Below are 21,357 nucleotides of genomic sequence, written 5' to 3' on the forward strand. Positions count from 1 at the left end.
TACAGTGCTCATATAATAATGCCACATACAGTGCTCAAATAATACCACCATACAGTGGTCAAATAATACCGTCCTACAGTGGTCAAATAATACCAACAAATAGTGACCAAATAATACCACCACAGAGTGCTCAAATAATGCTGTCCTACAGTGATCAAATAATACCACCATACAGTGCTCAAATAATACCGTACTACAGTGCTCAAATAATACCGTACTACAGTGGTCAAATAATAATACCACCATACAGTGCTCAAATAATAATACCACCATACAGTGCTCATATAATAATACCACATACAGTGCTCAAATAATACCACCATACAGTGCTCAAATAATAATACCATCATACAGTGCTCAAATAATACCATCCTACAGTGGTCAAATAATACCAACATACAGTGCTTAAATATGGTTCTACAGTGCTCAAATAATACCATCCTACAGTGGTCAAATAATACCAACATACAGTGATCAAATAATACCACCACAGAGTGCTCAAATAATACTGTCCTACAGTGATCAAATAATACCACCATAAAGTGACCAAACAACAGCTCCTTCCATAAAGTACTGTAATCAGTAGTGCCATAACGTCTCAGGTTGTGCTACGGCTGGCCATACACATTAGGCTTCTGATGACCAATTTGGTGGGACTGGCTGAGGATTATGGGGAGTTCCCCCCCCCCATATGGATGATGTTGTGAAGGAGAAGCATCGGGCAGTACATTAGGCTCACTTGGCCGACCACCCATGCCGACCACTATATAGTGTGGGGGTGCAGTTTCCCTAGAATAAGGAGTCTGGTCTATGAATATGGATGGCTGGCAGAGATGTTCTGAGCTGGAGGTTGATTCCTACCCGTGAATTATCTGTACATAGTGTCACGACTGTCCCACTTCTTTGTGTTCTCTAAGATGAGTCATTCCTCGGAGTTCTTCGAGGATCCTGGATGAGTCATTGGATTGTCTTGTTGGTTGAGTCATAAGCCTATGCCGTGCGTTACTCAAGGATCCATGTCAAGTCATATCAGTTTGTTCTGGCCATGTCATCATCCACACCCTACATAGAACAGAGGGCTAAGAAGCTTCACGTTGTAGTCCTATGGCCTCCATTTAGAGAATTCCCCATTATATAACATAGGGGTTACGAAACTACAATTCCCATCATGCCTAGACAGGTAAAGATATGGCTTTGGCTGCCCGGGCATAATGGGACCTGTAGTTTTGCAACAATTCCCCCATTACTGACATAGCCTATGCTCTCAATATAACCAGCACGTTGCCGCTCGCTTTGATGGATGGCACACGGCAGCTGTCAGACAACACCGCCTTACATTGCAGAAGTACATTCAGGCCATCTTTTATGTTTTAGTTTTATATATATATATATATATATATATATATATATATATATATATATATATATATATATCCTTTAAATTGTTTCCTTGTACCCTTGATCCATTTTTGTTCTTAGTTTCACTTTATGGCAAATAGAGTATATAGTATATGGTGGAAAGTCGAGAGTATAGTCCACCCCCATGTATAGCGATGGCTCCTCTTCTACCTCTTCCTATGTAAATCTCTATGTGTATGTGAAGGTTATGAAATGGATGTGCTGTACTGAATCCTGTTCGTAACGCCACACCCAGTCTTGTGCCTGATCTCTAACTCTCGGCCTCTCCTTGTTTTTACAGCACAGAGCCCCACCGCGGCCGATCCATTGCAGCAAGCCTATGCCGGAGTGCAGCAGTACGCAGGTCGTTAGTATTAACACTTTCTCCTAATAAATCCTTATATACTACTCATCCATCCGTGTCATAGACTTGTAATGCATGCACATACTGTATGATGTCATATATGATCAGAACTTTCATTCCCAAACAGGAAAATAAGGTTACAACGGACTTTGGTTGTTGTGGAGATTTTGCCTTTGGCTGTTAAGGTTTTTATTCAGCGCACAAAAGCAAAAATGGAGGAATAAGTAAAACTATAATAATCTAAAAGTAATAGAACTATCTAAAAGAGAAACTTTTAGCAACCAGTCACAACGCAGCTTACATATCACATAGTGCTGGTTAAAAATGAAAGTCAAACTGTGATTGGTTGCTATGGGCAACAGACAATGGGGGAGATTTATCAAACATGGTCTAAAGTGAAACTAGCTCAGTTGCCCCTAGCAACCAATCAGATTCCTCCTTTCATTTTGCAAAGAGTCTGTGAGGAATGAAAGGTGGAATCTGATTGGTTGCTAGGGGCAACTGAGCCAGTTTCACTTTACAACATGTTTAATAGATCTCCCCCAGTATGTTTCATACCCCTGGCGTAGAGACATGCAGAGAGATCATGGTCCAGATTTATCAATCCGCCAGAGACCAAACTGATTTACCCATAGTGACCAATCACAGCTCAGCTTTCATTTTAGCAAAGCAATGTAAGAAGTGAAAGCTAAGCCGTGATTGGTTGCTATGGGCAAATCAGAGAGAGAGAGAGAGATCAGATGGATAGATAGATAGATAGATAGATAGATAGATTATAAATAGATAGATAGATAGATAGATAGATAGATAGGAGATTATAGATAGATAGATAGATAGATAGATAGATAGGAGATAGAGAGATAGATAGGAGATAGATAGATAGATAGATAGATAGATAGATAGATAGATAGATAGATAGGAGATCTATAGATAGATAGATAGATTATAAATAGATAGATAGATGAGAGATAGATAGATTATAATTAGATAGATAGATAGATAGATAGATAGATAGATAGATAGATAGATAGACGAAACAAAGTCACGCAGTACTCTTGAGATAATTTAAAGGTATTGTGCCAGCCGTCTCACCGCGATCCTCCGGTGTATATTCAGACAACCGATAAACAACTGCAGCACTCAGAAGATGAAGTGAACTAGTGAAGAGTTTTATTCAACAAACATCTGTGGATACAAGCGACGTTTCAGTCCATTCCATGTGGACTTTTTTCAAGCTCAAAGCTTGAAATGGACTGGACTGAAAGATCGCTTGTATCCACAGATGTTTGTTGAATAAAACTCTTCACTAGTTCACCTCATCTTCTGAGTGCTGCAGTTGTTTATCGTTTGCCTAGATAGATAGATAGATAGATAGATAGATAGATAGATAGATAGATAGATAGATAGATAGATAGCAGATGGATAGATAGATAGATAGATAGATAGGAAATAGATAGATAGATAGATAGATAGATAGGAGATAGATAGATAGATAGATAGATAGATAGATAGATAGATAGATAGATGATAGATAGGAGATAGATAGATAGATAGATAGATAGATAGATAGATAGATAGATAGATAGGAGATAGATAGGAGATAGATAGATAGGTAGATAGATAGATAGGAGATAGATAGATAGATAATAGATAGATAGCAGATGGATAGATAGATGATAGATAGATAGATAGATAGATAGATAGATAGATAGATAGGAGATAGATAGATAGATAGATAGATAGATAGATAGATAGATAGGAGATAGATAGATAGATAGATAGATAGATAGATAGATAGCAGATGGATAGATAGATAGATAGATAGATAGGAAATAGATAGATAGATAGATAGATAGATAGATAGGAGATAGATAGATAGATAGATAGATAGATAGATAGATGATAGATAGGAGATAGATAGATAGATAGATAGATAGATAGATAGATAGATAGATAGCAGATGGATAGATAGATAGATAGATAGATAGGAAATAGATAGATAGATAGATAGATAGATAGGAGATAGATAGATAGATAGATAGATAGATAGATAGATAGATAGATAGATAGATGATAGATAGGAGATAGATAGATAGATAGATAGATAGATAGATAGATAGATAGATAGATAGGAGATAGATAGGAGATAGATAGATAGGTAGATAGATAGATAGGAGATAGATAGATAGATAATAGATAGATAGCAGATGGATAGATAGATGATAGATAGATAGATAGATAGATAGATAGATAGATAGATAGATAGATAGATAGATAGGAGATAGATAGATAGATAGATAGATAGATAGATAGATAGGAGATAGATAGATAGATAGATAGATAGATAGATAGATAGATAGCAGATGGATGGATAGATAGATAGATAGATAGATAGATAGATAGATAGATAGCAGATAGATAGATAGATAGATAGATAGATAGATACCCATTATCCTGATTGGTGTTCAAATCAAATCAAATCAGCTTTATTGGCAGGTCTTAATAACATATTAGCATTGCCAAAGCAAACAGGAGATTTTTTGGGGGAGGGGTAGGGAAGATGGGTAGGGACGGGGGGTAGGGACGGAAGTCTGTGGTATATCGTATGTGGTGGGATGGGGGGGGATACCGGGGTCGGGTAGTTGGAGTCCATGACGTTCTCTATTCCTTTGGAGCCCATTGAGGTTGCTGGTGAGTTAGTGTCTCTCTACACTTTTATCTCATGTTTGGCACAGAAGAAGAATGGAGATGATTAATATTTTATTCACACACCAATATATCTCTATACGTTCGGCTCATTAGAGTTCGGTGTCTTCGAGCATCGCTGCCTCCGTAATTCTGAAGTGGATGGAGTCATCTCTCCAGGTTACTCAATAGTCAGTGGAGTCTTCAGGCCAACAAAGGAGGATTGAATTAGTGGCTAAGCCCTTAATGTTCCTCCGCTAAAGCCATCCATAGTCACGGCAGCTGAGCATGCATGTGCATGGGTATCTTAGGAGAGATAGCTGTCAACTATGCTGCCCACTGTGTAAACACTCATACACAATGCTGCCTCCTGAATGTAATCCTGTCTTCTTAGACCAGGGCTGCTTTTGTGATGTAACCTCCTCCTACTGTAGTTTATTCACTTTGTTCAAATAGCACCTTGCAAACCCAGTGCGTTCATAACCGCCTTCTCTATCCACCTGCGATGTATACTAGTACACTGTAAAACTGCCTGCAGTATCTCGAAAACCTAGTGTACATGAATGTAATAACATCTACCTATTACCTGATGCCCCCACTGTCTGTGTTCACCTTTCATACTAAGAGAGTAATTCAATAAAATGTAAAGCCTTCACCTAGAGGTCAGGACGTCGGTGTCGGGCTCGGTAAGGTCACTGGTTAATCGATTTACCCCAATAGAGAGGGCAGATCGGGCCCTGCACCCTCCTGGCATCAAAGGAACACGATTCCCTCACTCTCCCAAATATGTGAAGCTCTCCTATAGATGTTCTGTATGTGTCACCATTTACTCTAGCTACAGCCATGACATTTTATATGACCTTTGTTCTATCACTTTGTATAGTGCTGTACCTGTACTTGAGATGTTTGTTTTATGGATTCAGGTTTTAGCTTGTCTATTGGTTTAAAAAAAGAAAGAAAAAAAAACTTTTTTTTTTAAGAAATCAACTTTTTTTTTTTTAAAGGGGAACTATCAGCAGGTTAGACGAATCTAACTTACTGAAATGTCCTGATTGCACCGGAGACGCCGAGGAGGAAAGTATGTCTCTTGCCTTCATCCTCTGTGCCGTTCCCATCCACTAAGGGGCCTATTCCACTGAGCGATAATCGGACGAATCGTCTCGATTCGGCCGATTATCGCTCGGTGGAATAGAGAAAACGATCGGCTGATCGTTTATTTAGGCCCAAACCTAAAATCATCGGTCACCCACCTTACATCGCTGAGTGGAATAGCGATTCAAGCAGCATACGTTACCTAGCTGGGCTTCTCCTCCTGACTGAGCTGGCAGACCACTCAGCCAATCACTGGCCAGGACCGCCACGGCCAGTGATTGGCTGAGCGATCTGACAGCTCAGTCAGGTGGCACCAAAGCTGCTGCTGCGCGTGGGACCGGGATGAAGACGGAGCAGAGGAGAAGCCCTGCTAGGTAATATATGCTGCAAGGACATCGGTAATGATGTCCCTGCAGCCCTCGCTAAACGTTCATCGCTTATTGATCGGCCCATGGAATAAGGCCCTTAGTCGCCAGTAGGAGTGTTAGGAGTAGAGATGAGCGAACCTGGAGCATGCTCGAGTCCATCCGAACCCGAACTTTCGGCATTTGATTAGCGGTGGCTGCTGAACTTGGATAAAGCCCTAAGGCTATGTGGAAAACGTGGATATAGTCATTGGCTGTATCCATGTTTTCCAGACAACCTTAGAGCTTTATCCAAGTTCAGCAGCCCCAGCTAATCAAATGCCGAAAGTTCGGGTTCGGATGGACTCGAACCCGAACCCAGTTCGCTCATCTCTAGTTAGGAGCACTGCCATCCTCTTAGTGCCGATCCATCCCTGGCTGGACCGCCCCTTTCTAGTTATAATCAATGGAGCCGTCTGGCCAAGGGTGAATCGGTGTTATGTAGTGATGAGCGAACATGTTAATAAATGTTTGTATGTTCGTACAAACATGACGCTAAGTGTTCGTGTTCCGATCACAATTTTTTTTTCCGATCATCGGAATGGTAATAACGGTCCTTTTTCGAATATATTCGAACTTGCGAGCTTACACAACTGCATAATTTACGCTTTGCACCTGATAATCTGTACGCATGCGTACAGACCGAAACGTTTGCTTCTACTGTAGTCCATTATTTGTTTGAGAATGTTCAGCGAACACGAACCGTTCACGATAATTTTTTTTTTTATTAACGTCCGCAAATGTTCGCTCATCACTAGTGCTATGCGGTGGGCAATGCTCTTAATGGTCTTACCGGACCGTAACGCAAACTACTAAATGCACTGGAATGGCACCGAGGATGAGGGTGTGAGTCCACACTCAGTTTTTTTTCATCCGTTTTTGCCAAAAAACAGATGCATTTGTGTGCATCCATTTTTCCATTGACTTCCATTATAAAAGAAAACAGATCAAAACACATCCGTTTGTTTTTTTTAATGTATACAAAAATAAGGTCAGCTACGTTTTTGTGTACATAAAAAAACTGATGCGTTTTAATCCTTTTTTTTATAATAGAAGTCAATGGAAAAACGGATCAAAACAGATGCACACAAATGCTTCCGTTTTTTGTTTTTTTTTTTTAATCCATTTTTTGCAAAAACAGATGAAAAAAAAACAGATTGCAAAAACCTAGTGTAAACACAGCCTAACCAATCACAAATCCTCCTAGTCGGGGGTCTAATATGATCACTTCTACCAATCCCACAGGTAAAGCCCGGGGAGTAGAGCCCCCTTAGGGACCTGACTTAAAACGTCACTTTTAATTACGTATTTAAAATAATGCGGTAAGTATAACGGAAAAAAAAAAAAAGTATTAGAAGCGCAAACTCTTGGGCCCTTACGCTCATGCTAACGGCATATGATTCTTGCAGCCGCACAGTTACACAGGGAGATTTATCAAACATGTTGTAAAGTGAAACTAGCTCAGTTGCCCCTAGCAACCAATCAGATTCCACCTTTCATTCCTCACAGACTCTTTGAAAAATGAAAGGTGGAATCTGATTGGTTGCTAGGGGCAACTGAGCCAGTTTCACTTTACACCCTGTTTGATAAATCTCCCCCTATGTCTCTCTGCTGGTTATGATATATAGATCATTTGAGAATCAGGAGTAGTGGTTAAACATCAAAACTATAGCCCCCTCAACATGTTTCTCCGTCACACACAGCGTCCTCAGGAACCACAGTCATGCTGTATCCTCCAAATGTTGTGAAACTACAACTCCCATCGAACCCAAATAACAGACGGCTGTCAGGTCTTGATGGGAGTTGTAGTTTCTCAACAGGGTTTTTGTAGTTTTCCAACAGCTGATGTCTATTGTAATTCTGGATGATCCTTTGCATCGCTGCACAACCCTGGGCGGTCTATTGATTTTGGGCGCTGTGTAATGTCATTCTCTCTGCTTCCCCTCATCAGTCTTACCCAAACTGGACAATCCCTTTAAAGGCATCCCTTTAAATATCTCAACTGACTTGTATGCACTTTATGGGTGTGTTACTGTACATTCATTTCTCAATAGAAACACTCAGCTTTGTAACTCTTCTCATATGAAGGGGCAAGATTTTCCAACTCTATAGTCTCCGGTGCCATAATCGGACAAATAATAGGTGTATTCCCAAATCTTGAAATGTATATATATATATATATATATATATATATATATATATATATATATATATATATATATATATATTGTACTTAAAGGGGTACTCCGGGCCGGGGGTATTTTGGAGGATCGATCCTCCAAAATACCCCTGGCCTGGATATTATCATTTAGGTATTATATAGTATTATAAGTTATATATAATATATTATAAATATATAATTATATAACAGATAATATATTCTAAATAATAATATTAAATATATATATATATATTTTTTTTTATAATATTTATAATATATTATATAATTATATATTTATAATATATTATATATAACTTATAATACTATATACTTAAATAATAATAATTATTATTATTATTATATATTCTAAAAATTTATATTAAATATATAAATAATAATAATAATAATAATGGTAAATATATTATATTTATATAATAATAATAAAAATAAAAATAATAATAATAATAATAATAATAATAATAATAATAATAATAATAATAATTATTATTATTATTATTATTATTATTATTATTATTATTATTATTATTATTATTATTATTATTTAAGTATTATATAGTATTCTAAGTTTATAATGAGTTTTATCCCTTCTACTCCATAGTAAAAGGGTGCAGTGCTAGATGTGAACAGCAGAGGGCAGCAGAGATAATGCATTTCTATACAGAGAATTACAATCACGGTTCCAAATTTAACAAATAATTGTATAAAAAAAATAAAAACAGACACACAAAGGGTAACAGAGTGCCGCCATGCAAAATTTGCCATTTAGCCCTTTATTGGGCATGATTATAATGTCACCGTGCATAATCCTTTCATAGGAATCAAGCCCTGATGAGCGTGGAATGGCACATAAATATAGCAATTTGTATCCATTATTTCTCAGTACACAGACCTTAAATGTACATTATTACCTTGCTTGCTATGTCAGCTCAGGGAACATACTGTACTATTACTTTTCAGAGCACTTACTTTCGGTACAATATAATTGGCACGTAGGTGAACCAGAAAGAAATAAAATCAGCGAATAGAGGTATGATATATAGAATGGGAAGGAAGGTGTCAGATCTGACAACACCCGGCTGCGGAATAAGAAGAGATTTCTTTAGCTCCACAGTCTACGGAAGGTGATACGCCCTATGGTATTGCCGCGCGTTCCGCAATTTTGTAAGCGGCTATTATAAACCACCGGGTCAGGAAGCCTCGTAACGTTTTTTAGACCTTCTTTCTATGGGAATGAATAAAAGTTAATAGAGTCTTGCTGACTTCTCTTTCCTTGTTTCCCCCAATAGCTGCTTATCCTGCTGCCTATGGACAGATCAGTCAAGCTTTTCCCCAGCCACCTCCAATGATCCCACAGCAACAGAGAGAAGGTGAGTGCCCTGGCGCCCCCTAGCTGCAAAAAAAGCATGAAAAGTAATGAGATGCACCATGAAATAGAGAAGAGATGTGGTATGACTAAGCTTGGAGGCAATGTCATGAATGGCGGTGTTCTCCAAGCTGTGGCTCTACGGCCATTGCAAAACTACAACTCTTATCCTACCCTGACATGATGAGAGTTGTAGTTTTGGTCATGTTGTAAATGACTGCTTATGTGTAGAATTTATATTGTAAGGAATTTATATCCATAATTAACTTTGTAGGAAGGGTGGACACCTTTGTCTTACCATCCATCATCTTCTCAAATGCAGTTTGGAATAAGGATGGAAACTTTACATAGGGAGTCAAAAGGTTGCGGTCGCATCGTGATGACTGCACCTGGCCAAAACTACCATTATATATTATCAAATTGGTTGCCTCTAATACTTAAAGGGGTATTTTGCTCAGGTAAAATACATGTTCAATCATTCCCCCTCCTGGAAATGAACATTCCATGTTCCATACATGTTATTATCTATTCAGTCCCCTTCCCCCAGTTCTGAGCTGCTGCTTTCTGCTAAAGTAACAAAATCTGCGTGTGAGCTGTTCACTCCATCTCCTTCTCCAACCCCCCCCCCCCCCTCCTTTCTGAGATGGATCATGTAAAGAAGTCCCTGGTGATGTCACTTCCTGGATAATATGGTGATGTCACTTCCTGGATAATATGGTGATGTCACTTCCTGGATAACATGGTGATGTCATTTCCTGGATAACATAGTGATTTCACTTCCTGGATAACATGGTGATTTCACTTCCTGGATAACCTGGTGATGTCACTTCCTGGATAATATGGTGATGTCCCTTCCTGGATAACATGGGGATGTCACTTCCCGGATAACACGGTGATGTCACTTCCTGGATAACATGGTGATGTCACTTCCTGGATAAAATGGTGATGTCACGACCCGACTCCCAGAGCTGTGCGGGCTGTGGCTGCTGGAGAGGATGATTGCAGGGGGACACTGAGGGACACAGGGCACTGGAGGGACACTGAGCATCCCTCTGCTATCATCCTCTCCACAGCCCGCACAGCTCTGGCAGTCGGGTCGTGACATCACCATTTTAGCCAGGAAGTGACATCACCATGTTATCCAGGAAGTGACATCACCAAGTTATCCAGGAAGTGACATCACAATGTTATCCAGGAAGTGACATCACCATGTTATCCAGGAAGTGACATCCCCATGTTATCCAGGAAGTGACATCACCATTTTATCCAGGAAGTGACATCACCATGTTATCCAGGAAGTGAAGCCTTGATGCAGTAGTAAGTGCAGGGAAAAAAGCTCGTTATAAGCTTTTCCCATAATAAGTGTATATTGGTTATTTGTATGACTTTAATATATAATAATATACTTTAATAAAAATTTTCACATAACTTCTCCTTTAATCACAGTAAGGTCACCAACAACTGGACCTCAGATTAACCCTCCCGGTATACAAACAGCCATTCATGGGTGCTGTTTATATGAGCTGTCTCAGAAGGGCTGGGGGAGGAGGGGGAGGAGGAGAGAACAATTCACACACAGATTTTTGTGTCTTCAGCAGAAAGCAGTAGCTCAGAACTGGGGGAAGAGGACTGAAAAGAAGATAACAAATATGGAACTCACTGTTAGCCTCCAGGAGGAGTGATGATTCAACGTGTATTTTACCTGAGCGGAATACCCCTTCAGGGTATAAACCCACACACCGTATAAGCAGCGTATTTACTGCTGCGATACGCAGCAAATACGCAGCAAATACGCAGCAGATTAGATCTAAATAACTGAACACAGCATCAAATCTGTACCAACAAATCTGCTGCGTATTTGCTGCGTATTTGTTGCGTATCTGCTGTGTATACGGTGTGTGGGTTTGTACCCTTAATCTTTATTGTATAAAATTCCTAACACATAAGCTAGTGCAAATGCGTGACCTTCACCCTTGACCAACTTGGTCAGGTGATGACAGGTTGGTGGCTGCTTCTGTTTACAAAATACACTGTAGACCCTGCCCTCCTGTTACATACTAATAGGTAGTGATGAGCGAACATCCCAATTAGGGATGGTCCGAACCCTCCGAGGTTCGGGTTCGTATGAACCCGAACGCTCGGCATCAGATTCCCGCTGCCTGCCCGCTCCGTGGAGCGGGTGGATACAGCGGGAGGACCGCCTGGAAAACTGGGATACAGCCTATGGCTATGGCTGTATCCCAGTTTTCCAGGCGGTCCTCCCGCTGGATCCGCCCGCTGCACTGAGCGGGCAGACAGCGGGAATCATTACTGAGGGTTCGGGTTCGTACCATCCCTAATCCCAGTGTTCAGTTCGGTTCGACATGTCACTTCTTTGAGCGGAGAGCAGCGGGAGTGGACGAGCGCGCCCTCTCATTCACTCACTGCAGGACACCGAGCACAGCACAGAGCTCTGCTGTTCTTGCTCAGTGTGAACTTGGCCTTTGATAATATACCCTTTGCAGGGGTTCCCCACTTTGACCTACCGTCCTGTAATTTGCGACAACTGACCTGTCACTGCAATTTATATATATGGAAACCACCAGCAGCCACAGGATGTTGGGGAAACTGATTGGCAACATGGTGCGGCTGTTGGTGACCACATGGAGATATGGTTTAATCCACATGTAATCACCACAATGTGTGAGCGCTGTCTTAAGGCCCTATTACATGGAACAATTATCGTCCGTATTCGGCCGATATCGGCCGTTATGGCGATAATCATCCTGTGCAATAGAAGGCAACGATCACCCGACATGAACGATGTCGGCTGATTGTTGCTGTTGTTTGTCTTTCAACATGTTGAAAGACAAGCGACTATGATAATCGATCCGTAGAATAGAAGCGGCGGCAGCAGATCGCTGCTATCCCCTATGGGCTGCCCGGGCAATCTAGCAATCATCCAGGCAGCCCCCTGTACTCACCCGCTTACTGTCGACGTGTGGAATAGGGGCTTTAGGCTATGTTCACACAATGTACTTTTTCTGAAAAAAACAGCCATTGGTTTCCATAAAAACAACGGCCGTTCTTTTAAAAACTGCAGTCATATGCTTTGAAGTCAATGCAACAACCACCGTTGTTCAATGCATTGTGTGAAACCAATGGCCGTTGCTCCGTTAACTTCAATGCCTATCATTGCCATATGAAAAGAACGGCTGTTGTTTTGATGGAAAACAATGTCCGTTCTTGTCATAAGTGCATTCTGTGAACCTAGCTTCAAAGTGTTGCTGTCGTTCCAAAAAAAAACAAGAGACTTGTCAAAAGTTTCGATCGTTTTGGCTCTGAGTGTTCAGAACTTGACCGATAGTGAGAACGAGTGGGTAGAGGAGCGTGTCAGTGAGAAAAGACGGCCTTATAGACGTTCATTATGAGTCCGACTTGTCAGGTGACACAGAGCCTGGAGAGGACCATGCTAAGCACTGACTTTAGAGCAAAGGTATCGCTCATGTTGTCCAGTCCAGTTCCATCATCTTTATCTGCTATGACATCATCTGTCAAGGGAAAGTCAGGAGGCCACCATACACATTAGATGACCAGTCGGCCCAACCAGAATTGGTGGGTTTGACCAACATGAAGGAGCCAATTCCCTTAACATTAGACTTCAGGACCCATTTAGATCAATCCAGCAGACCATTGTCATCCAAACCCAACGATTTTGTAATGTTATGTAATGTTTATGGCGGCCTCCTCAGGGTACTATTACTTGAAGGCGATTATCTGCCATACTTGGCCAATTACTGGCCGTTCCTGCCGATAATCGCTTCATGTAATAGGTCATGTTTTCAATCAACGATCAGTCGACATACCCGATGGTTTAGCTTCGGCTGTCCAGGAATGATGGGAATTGTAGTTTTGCAACAGCTGGAGGGCTGAAGGTTCCCCATCCCTGATTTAAAGAGTGACCTAAAATCCGAATGACGATAGCGGCGGCCGACATTCCATGCAAAAAGAGTGGTGGCAGCAGACCGATGCTCTCTCCTATGGACCACCCGAACAATCTAAAGATTGTCCGAGCAGCTCCTCCCGCTGCTCCCCACGGCCCTCTGCTCCTGTTGGTGCAACGAAAGCAAGTGGGGAACGAGGAGCACACGAGCACTGACCTGACAGGTTGGTGCTCGCTTGCTCTGAACTATCAGGCCCTGTAATACGGCCCTTACACAGTAGCCTGGTCCTGCCCAAATTGTCAAGTGTGATCCTCACTGTGAAGGAACTTTAGACTTAACGAGCCATTTAGACTAGTCCAGAAACCAACTGGGCTCTTTTTGGAGTGGCCTAAAACCATCATCATTACCATCAATAGAAAGCAGCCTAAGAAATAAAGGGTGCATTTCCAGAACCTTAAAGTGTCACTGTCGTGTTTTGTTTTGTTTTTTGCTGAAATCAATAGTCCAGGCGACTTTAGGAAACTTTGTAATTGGGTTTATGAGGCAAGCATGCCATTACCTGCATTCAAAAAGACTTTCCCCAGGTCCCCCCCCCCCCTCTCATTCACTGCTCATTATCAGGAAATCTCATCTTGCCCTGTCTGTTCTATGGAGAGGGGAGGGGAAGGAGGCAGGAGGGAGATTAGTCAACAGCAGAGAGCAGAGAACAAATGATTACACAGTGGGACCTGTGTGAAAGCCAGTATTTAGAAGTCAGAGAGGTCAGTGCTGACTTCAGAGGAGATAGCCCAGTGATGTAGCTGTACATTAACTCTTTGTTGTCCTGTTTTGGTGCCTCATCTCCCTCAACCCCTCCCCTCTCCATAGAAAAACCATGAAGACTGGGGGGAGAGCTTTAAAATGCTTTTTCATGATAAAAATGCATTTTTTTGGCTAATAAACCCAATTACAAAGTTTCTTAAAATCGCCTGTACTATTGATTTCTGCAAAAAAAAAAAAAAAAATAATTAAACCACAGTGACACTTTAAGTGTGACCATGCCATTCCATGCAGAGAACTGGCAAAAATAAAAATAAAAAGGTTAGGTTTTCTAAATAAGGAGTAAAAAATATCTCTCCACCAGAAGAAGAAGCGACCCCAATGCAGGATCATCTTCATATCATTGCATATACAGCAGTGCGGGAAGCCATGTTGAGCTTTGCAGATCGCTATATGTATTAATGCTCATTTTTATTACCCATGAATGCTCATAGACTATAAATCCCTGAATAAATTTCCCCCTCGACAGATGAAAACAATATTGTGACAGCTGGATGTTTATTCTTGGCATTCAGCTTTGGTCAGCTGCCTATAAATTGTCCCTAACCTGCTAATGACTTGTACAGGACACAGTTTGTTTTGTTCTACATGTGGTCGTTGTGGCATCAATCTCGGAGCGGCGGGGATGAGCTGAAGTTTAATCAATAAGTGCAGGGAGGTGGTAATGGAAGTGAGCTCAGGAGAGGGGCGCAGAGGATGAGGCTAGGCTGCAGAGACCTGATTACTGCTGAGCCTGATATACAGGCTGGGATCAGCCACAGAGATTCGTAAAAAAACAAAAAAAAACACAAAGTTGGAGAAAATGTTCGACAGGTTTCACTGCCCGGCACATCCAGGGTCAGCTGAGGATGGAGAGCGGGCATCATAGAACTAATCTCCTGCAACAAATTATTATTTTGGAATTATTGTTTTCAACTAGTTTTATCTCTAAGTTCATTCAATGTAAAAAAAAATGTAAATAGAGATGGAGACAGTTACTGAGAGATGTTTTATGATTACATTTGTTTTGGATTCGTCCCAAGACGTGTCCCTGCTCCTGTACTCTATGAGCAGCTGGGCCGTGCACAAAGCACCCAACACTTAATGTAGGGAGCAAGGACTCCTTTCTAAGACAGGTGTCACTGCTCCTGTACTCTATGAGCAGCTGGGCCGTGCACAAAGCACCCAACACTTAATGTAGGGAGCAAGGACTCCTTTCTAAGACAGGTGTCCCTGCTCCTGTACTCTATGAGCAGCTGGGCCGTGCACAAAGCACCCAACACTTAATGTAGGGAGCAAGGACTCCTTTCTAAGACAGGTGTCACTGCTCCTGTACTCTATGAGCAGCTGGGCCGTGCACAAAGCACCCAACACTTAATGTAGGGAGCAAGGACTCCTTTCTAAGACAGGTGTCCCTGCTCCTGTACTCTATGAGCAGCTGAGCCGTGCACAGAGCAGCCAACACTTAGAGGGGGAGTTATCACGGTGCACTCGTAAGCCGGTCTTAAATTAGGCCCCAGCTAAAATCTCTAACAGGTTTATGCCAGGGAGAAGAATCTGCGCCTTCTCCCTGGTGTACATCCCTGATGTAACTTTGATAAATGTCCCCCTTAATGTACAAGAGCATGTTCTCCTGTCCAAGATAGGTGTCCCTGCTCCTGTAGTCTATGAGCAGGTAGGCCATGCACAGAGCACCCAACACTTAATGAACAGGAACAGGGACTCCTGTCTTGGACAGGTACCCCTGCTTCTGTATTATAGGAGCAGCTGGGCCATGCACAGAACACCCAACATAAGATAACAGATTAAACCCTCGCCCATCTATGCACACTTATGTCTGACTCTTTTTAATATATGTTGACTGGGTCAGAGTCTTTCCTGGGAACTGGTAACACCCATTTGTCAATGTACCATTTGCACCACTTGACCATCTTTGCTATAAATCCAACATTCTGAACACTTCTTACCCAATGGCCCATGCCTAAAGGCGTTGGACACTTTTGAAATGATTTCCATATATCTTAGTGGTTACTTTGAGTCGGGTGTGCAATTCCTGTAATACATGGTGGATGTGACGTCTGTGTATACAGTTTGCTGTGGGTTATCGACTTTCTTTATACGCTTATACACAATCATCCCTGCAGACTGCCTTTTGTGTGCTTATCTTCCTCTTTACAGCCTGCCCTCCATGTATAGTCTCCTACCTACCCACACTCTGAGCTTCTCTATACAAACCCCTCCCTGCTACTATCCCTAATACTGACAATACAGAAAGTCTATCTGGTGGATTTTTCCTATATTTTGCTGAACAAAATGATAGAAAATTTTTAACGAAGACTAAGTACAAAGTTGTCCATAGGTATTAACTCATTTTAAAAGCTATGAAGAAAAAGAACGTATACCCTATCCACAGATACCCAATCCTAAGGATGATAAATAAGCATAAATTGTGCTGATGAGTAGAGATGAGCAAACTGAATCTTTCGAACTGAGATTGATACTCAGTACTGAACCAAACTTTTTGCAAAGTTCAGAATGAGTTTGTAAAGTTGGAGGCTGCACAATTTAATACACATAAAAAACAAAAAGAAGGGTACGCTCACCTCTCTGTCCTCTCCCGATGTCCCCCGCTGAGTTTTGATGATTTTACAACTTAGGGGGGGAGGGGGGGAAGGCCTGTCCTGGTTGATGGACTGGCCTCTCACCAACTCAGTGACTGGAGCGATGTCTTGGCTAAGCGACCAGTCTATCAGCTGGGTCGAGCTGCGTCAGCACCAAAGATCCTGGAGCTGGCAGTGGTCCCGAAGCCGGTCCTGCCGCTCACTGCGGGCACAGGGGGAGGTAAGTTCCTACTCTTGATCAAATTCCCACTGCCCCTGCTGGCTGTCAGATTTAACAAATGGACGGGCTTCTTCTTTAAGGTTCAGTTTGGACAAACCCAAATTTTATTACAAAGTTCGGAAAACCTGCCGAATTGAACTTTTGAAAAGTTTGTTCTCAACTGATGAGTACTACTCCCACCACCCATTGCTTACATGGCACACCTATAAAACATGTAGACATATAAAGGATACAAAAACTATGTGGGGTATCATAGCCTTGCATTGAATCTGGCCATAAAAAAAATCTGTAAAGGAAATTAGAAGTAAAGGTGAGGAAAGAGTCAATCTTACACACAATATAAAGTTAGCGAGTGACTAGCACCTATTTAGATTTAAAGTGTCACTGTCCTTTTTATTTTTGTTTTTGTTTTTTTCCAGAAATCAATAGTCCAGACGATTTTAAGAAACTTTGTGATTGGGTTTATTAGGCAAATATGCCATTATCTGCATTCAAAAAGCCTTTCCCCAGGTCCCCCCCTCCTCTTGCTCATTCACTGCTTATTATCAGGAAATCTTGACTCCTTTACATCAGTCAAGCCCTGTGTAACCTATAGGGGGGAGGGGGGAGGAGGGAGATTAGTCACCAGCAGAGAACAAAGGATTACACAGTGGAAGCTGTATGAAAGCCGGTATTCAGAGGTCAGAGAGGTCAGTGCTGACTTCAGAGGAGATAGCCCAGTAATGTAGCTGTAAATTAACTCTTTGTTATCCTGTTTTGGTGCCTCATCCCCCTCCACCCCTTCCCTCTCCATAGAAAACCATGAAGACAGGGGGGAGAGCTTTAAACTGCTTTTTCATGATGAAAATGCATTTTTCAGCTAATAAACCCAATAACAAAGTTTGTTAAAATCACCCGTACTATTGATTTCTGCAAAAAAAAATTTAAACGACAGCGACACTTTAAGGTGGTTTTGTCTTTGGCACTAGTAAACGTCAGGCTGCCTCCATTGACTTTGGTGTCGTGTCCCCTTTAAATCCATAATGATCCATTACCTGAACTCGGCCTGACATTCTATACAAGAGGGATCCGGATGTGAAGTCTGTTTACAAATGAACCTCCACTTTATTATGGGCCATTATTTCTACTTGTTAGACTTTTATGTAACAAGGCATCCATCATTAAGATGTAAGCACCTAAATGTCACCGCTATTTGGCTGCACCGGGGATGGCGGCATTAACGATGCAATCTTCATTTTATCACTTCCACATTAAACATGAATTGATTTTATTTCTTCATATATCTATTTTGGTCACATTAGCAAACTCCAGAAAAGATGTAATTAGCCGCAGAACATAAGTGAATGTTTACCGGGGCATCAGACGCGGTAAGAACCAATGGCGCACTTCTTACCCGTATTGTCTTGTGGCCCAGGTGTATCATGATCTACATGGAGTTTGCAGTCTCCCCTGGTTGTATATGTTCCTTATAGACAGCCTGGGGTGTATTCTCTCCAGTCTGACACAGTGCTGCCACCTCTGTCTATGGTATACAAAAAAGAAATAGATCTAGAAAAACAAGGTCTGCACCTCCACAATATATTTAGTATTCTTTATTTAAATCCAATCAAAAAAGACACAAAATTAAAAACCTTTAAAAACACACACATGATCCTACCACTGGCCCCAATAGTCACAAGACCACCCGGAAATACTCGTTGGAAGTTATATCCCAAAAGCCAGCTACTGCCCCTTCCTCAATTCGTACACATCCGAGAGTATAAACATGACACGACGCATGCGCCTGGCTATATGTGCGGGGAAAGTGACCAAGTTCAGTATGTCCAAGGTGGAGACTCCACCTTCCCCACGGAATGGGAAAGCATCGGGAATCAAATGACGAAGGTCCGAGAAGGTTCGAGTTCGAAGGAACCTGACATTTCCCGATGTTCAATCATCTCTAGTCACTGACAAGAGACAAGGCAATGGCACAGCCAGCGACACCACAGTGACAGCCTTCTCAGCCAATCATTGGCTGCTGCGCTGTCCTGTCTCATTGATTGGCTGAGCAGGCTGTCAACCAATGTCAATGAGATGGCAGCCCACTCAGCCAATAACTGACTGAGACTGACTGACTCGTGAGGTACTGAGTGGACTTCTAGCGGCTGCAAGGGACTAGAGATGATCGAACATCGGGAATTTTCAGGTTCGTTCAAACTCGAACCCTCTTGAACCTTCGTCATTTGATTCCCGATGCCTTCCCGTTCTGTGGGGAAGGTGGAGACAGCCCGAGACTATTACCGAGGCTGTATCCCTGTTTTCCAGGCGGTACTTGGGCTGTCTCCACCTTCCCCACGGAACGGGAAGGCATCAGGAATCAAATGACTAAGGTTCTGGAAGGTTTGAGTTCGAACGAACCTGAAAATTCCCGATGTTCGATCATCTCTACAAGGGTCGCCGAACCAAACTTTTGAAACGTTCGCTCAACTCTACTCGATATCATGAAATAAAAAGTTTTGGCAACATCCATTGAACTCAACAGTTCCTTTTCGAAAAGAAAACATATTAAAAGTTTACTCCATTGAGATAAATGATATCTGAGGATCTATGGAGTAGTGTGTTCACCCGGCACGGCTCACTCGATGGGTCGCCTTATTCGACGAGTCTTTGGGCCATACTCAATCATACAATGGGCCAGTCCACTTCTGATATCGAAGCTAGGTAAATTTGGTTGATATTGGTCGATCTCTTATTTTTAGGTGGGTCTCGTATTCATACCCTAATCTATATTTTCATGATTATACAAATAATTTTTAAAGCCAACATTGAGCCCCCTTCCAATAAGGGGTTAAACTAAAATGGCCTTCGTTCATCAGGATCCCCCGCACACACCCTCGACTCCGGATTAAGCTCCTCCGTCACCTCTGAACTTGAGCTTCTGTAGGAAATGCCGAGATCAGCTGCTCCCCGGCGACGTGGCTCTCAGCACATTAGAGGCGGGAAGGTTGTGCTTAGCAAATATTCAGCAAGACTTCATTTTCTCTTAGTCGTGGGAAATGCTCTGAGACCCTAATTGTGTTCACGCTGAGACAGAGGAATTTTAATGGGCTTTAAATGGGCATCTGTCAGGGCACTGATCCATCTTCTTTCGCTTTCACCAGCAAGGTGAATGAAATACGGGCAGGGGAGGTGGGTAGGGGCCCTCGGGTCCCCCAGATGCATATACTGCCATAGTCTAGCTAAAAACCTCGAAATCCCTTTAATAACGTTTATTACAGATGCCAGATTCTTTCCCTAAATGTACTTGGCATCGATAGAAGCCATGCTCCACCGTCAGATCACTTTGTCATATAGTGGGTATAATGTACCTTCCTGCAACTTTGACAAATTTCACATTTTTTTTCACCTTTTTACCCCAGTGTGATATATACACACAGTCAAATCACATAAGGAAAAGTTGTGTTTTTTTTCTGCTCAAGATCCATGAGATGCCATAGACCCCACTTGTTCCAATTTTGCAGAAAGATCCGCCCCAAAGTAGGGTGGTTTTTGAGTTAATCCTCATGTTCTTTTTTGGCTTTTAGCAATCTTATCGATGGATGTCTCACCTCTGGGACTTATGCGCCATCAGGTTACTTTATCGTATCGTGCATAAATACCTTACTGCGACTTTGTTCAACTACAGTATATGTTAGGAAAGTCCAGGTTCTTGGTAGTAGATGGGTGGAGTAGCTGTGAGCTGGATGGATATACAGTATGAACATTTCTTCTCCGTACTAGTCGTGCAGCTTACTTGCAGGATACATGGGCATCTACTTACAGAGGATACTTACAATGGATAGGAGTAGTAGTACTTGTAGTAGTAGAGATATGAGAAGCTACTCACAAAGGATGATTACCATGAAAGCATTACTGTCCTTTGTAAGGCTATGTTCACACTAGGTAAGTTACGTAACAGTCACGGCCGTTGTTGCCGATTTGCAACAACGGCCGTGATTGCTACGTAGCCTAGGTAGTGCTGGCTCCTATGGAATCCCGGCATATCCCCACGTAATATACACTCTGGAGGGATCCCCAGCGGCGTCGCAAAGAACTGACATGTCAGTTTTCTGCAGGCGCTATTCATTGAATAGCGGCTGCAGAAAACCTGTCAGTGCACACAATGGAGCATGCGGCTCCAGCCGCACGCTCCATTGTGAGCAGCGGCAAATTCGGATGCAGGAGGACGCTCATGGGCCTGAATCTGCATTTAACAGCAGTAAAGATTATCCGGCCAGTACTGCAGTAGCGGCCAGGATGATCTTCTCTGACACCAGCCGGTCCTTGAC

General features: G+C 42.0%; 1 protein-coding gene across 12 annotated transcripts in view; it reads left to right on the forward strand.

Moving 5' to 3' along the window:
• Positions 1 to 21,357, forward strand: part of CELF4 (CUGBP Elav-like family member 4) — a 911,277-nt gene that overhangs the window by 838,012 nt on the left and 51,908 nt on the right. For 8 of the 12 annotated variants that reach the window (XM_069963253.1, XM_069963252.1, XM_069963256.1 and 5 more), the window contains 2 exons: positions 1,700 to 1,765; positions 9,412 to 9,492. In XM_069963253.1, coding sequence (XP_069819354.1) covers positions 1,700 to 1,765; positions 9,412 to 9,492 — 147 coding nt within the window. The remainder of the gene's footprint in view (positions 1 to 1,699; positions 1,766 to 9,411; positions 9,493 to 21,357) is intronic. The other 4 variants (XM_069963255.1, XM_069963257.1, XM_069963261.1 and 1 more) reach the window with 1 other exon arrangement.

This window comes from Dendropsophus ebraccatus, chromosome 3 (genome assembly GCF_027789765.1).
Source record: "Dendropsophus ebraccatus isolate aDenEbr1 chromosome 3, aDenEbr1.pat, whole genome shotgun sequence".
NCBI lineage: Eukaryota > Metazoa > Chordata > Amphibia > Anura > Hylidae > Dendropsophus > Dendropsophus ebraccatus.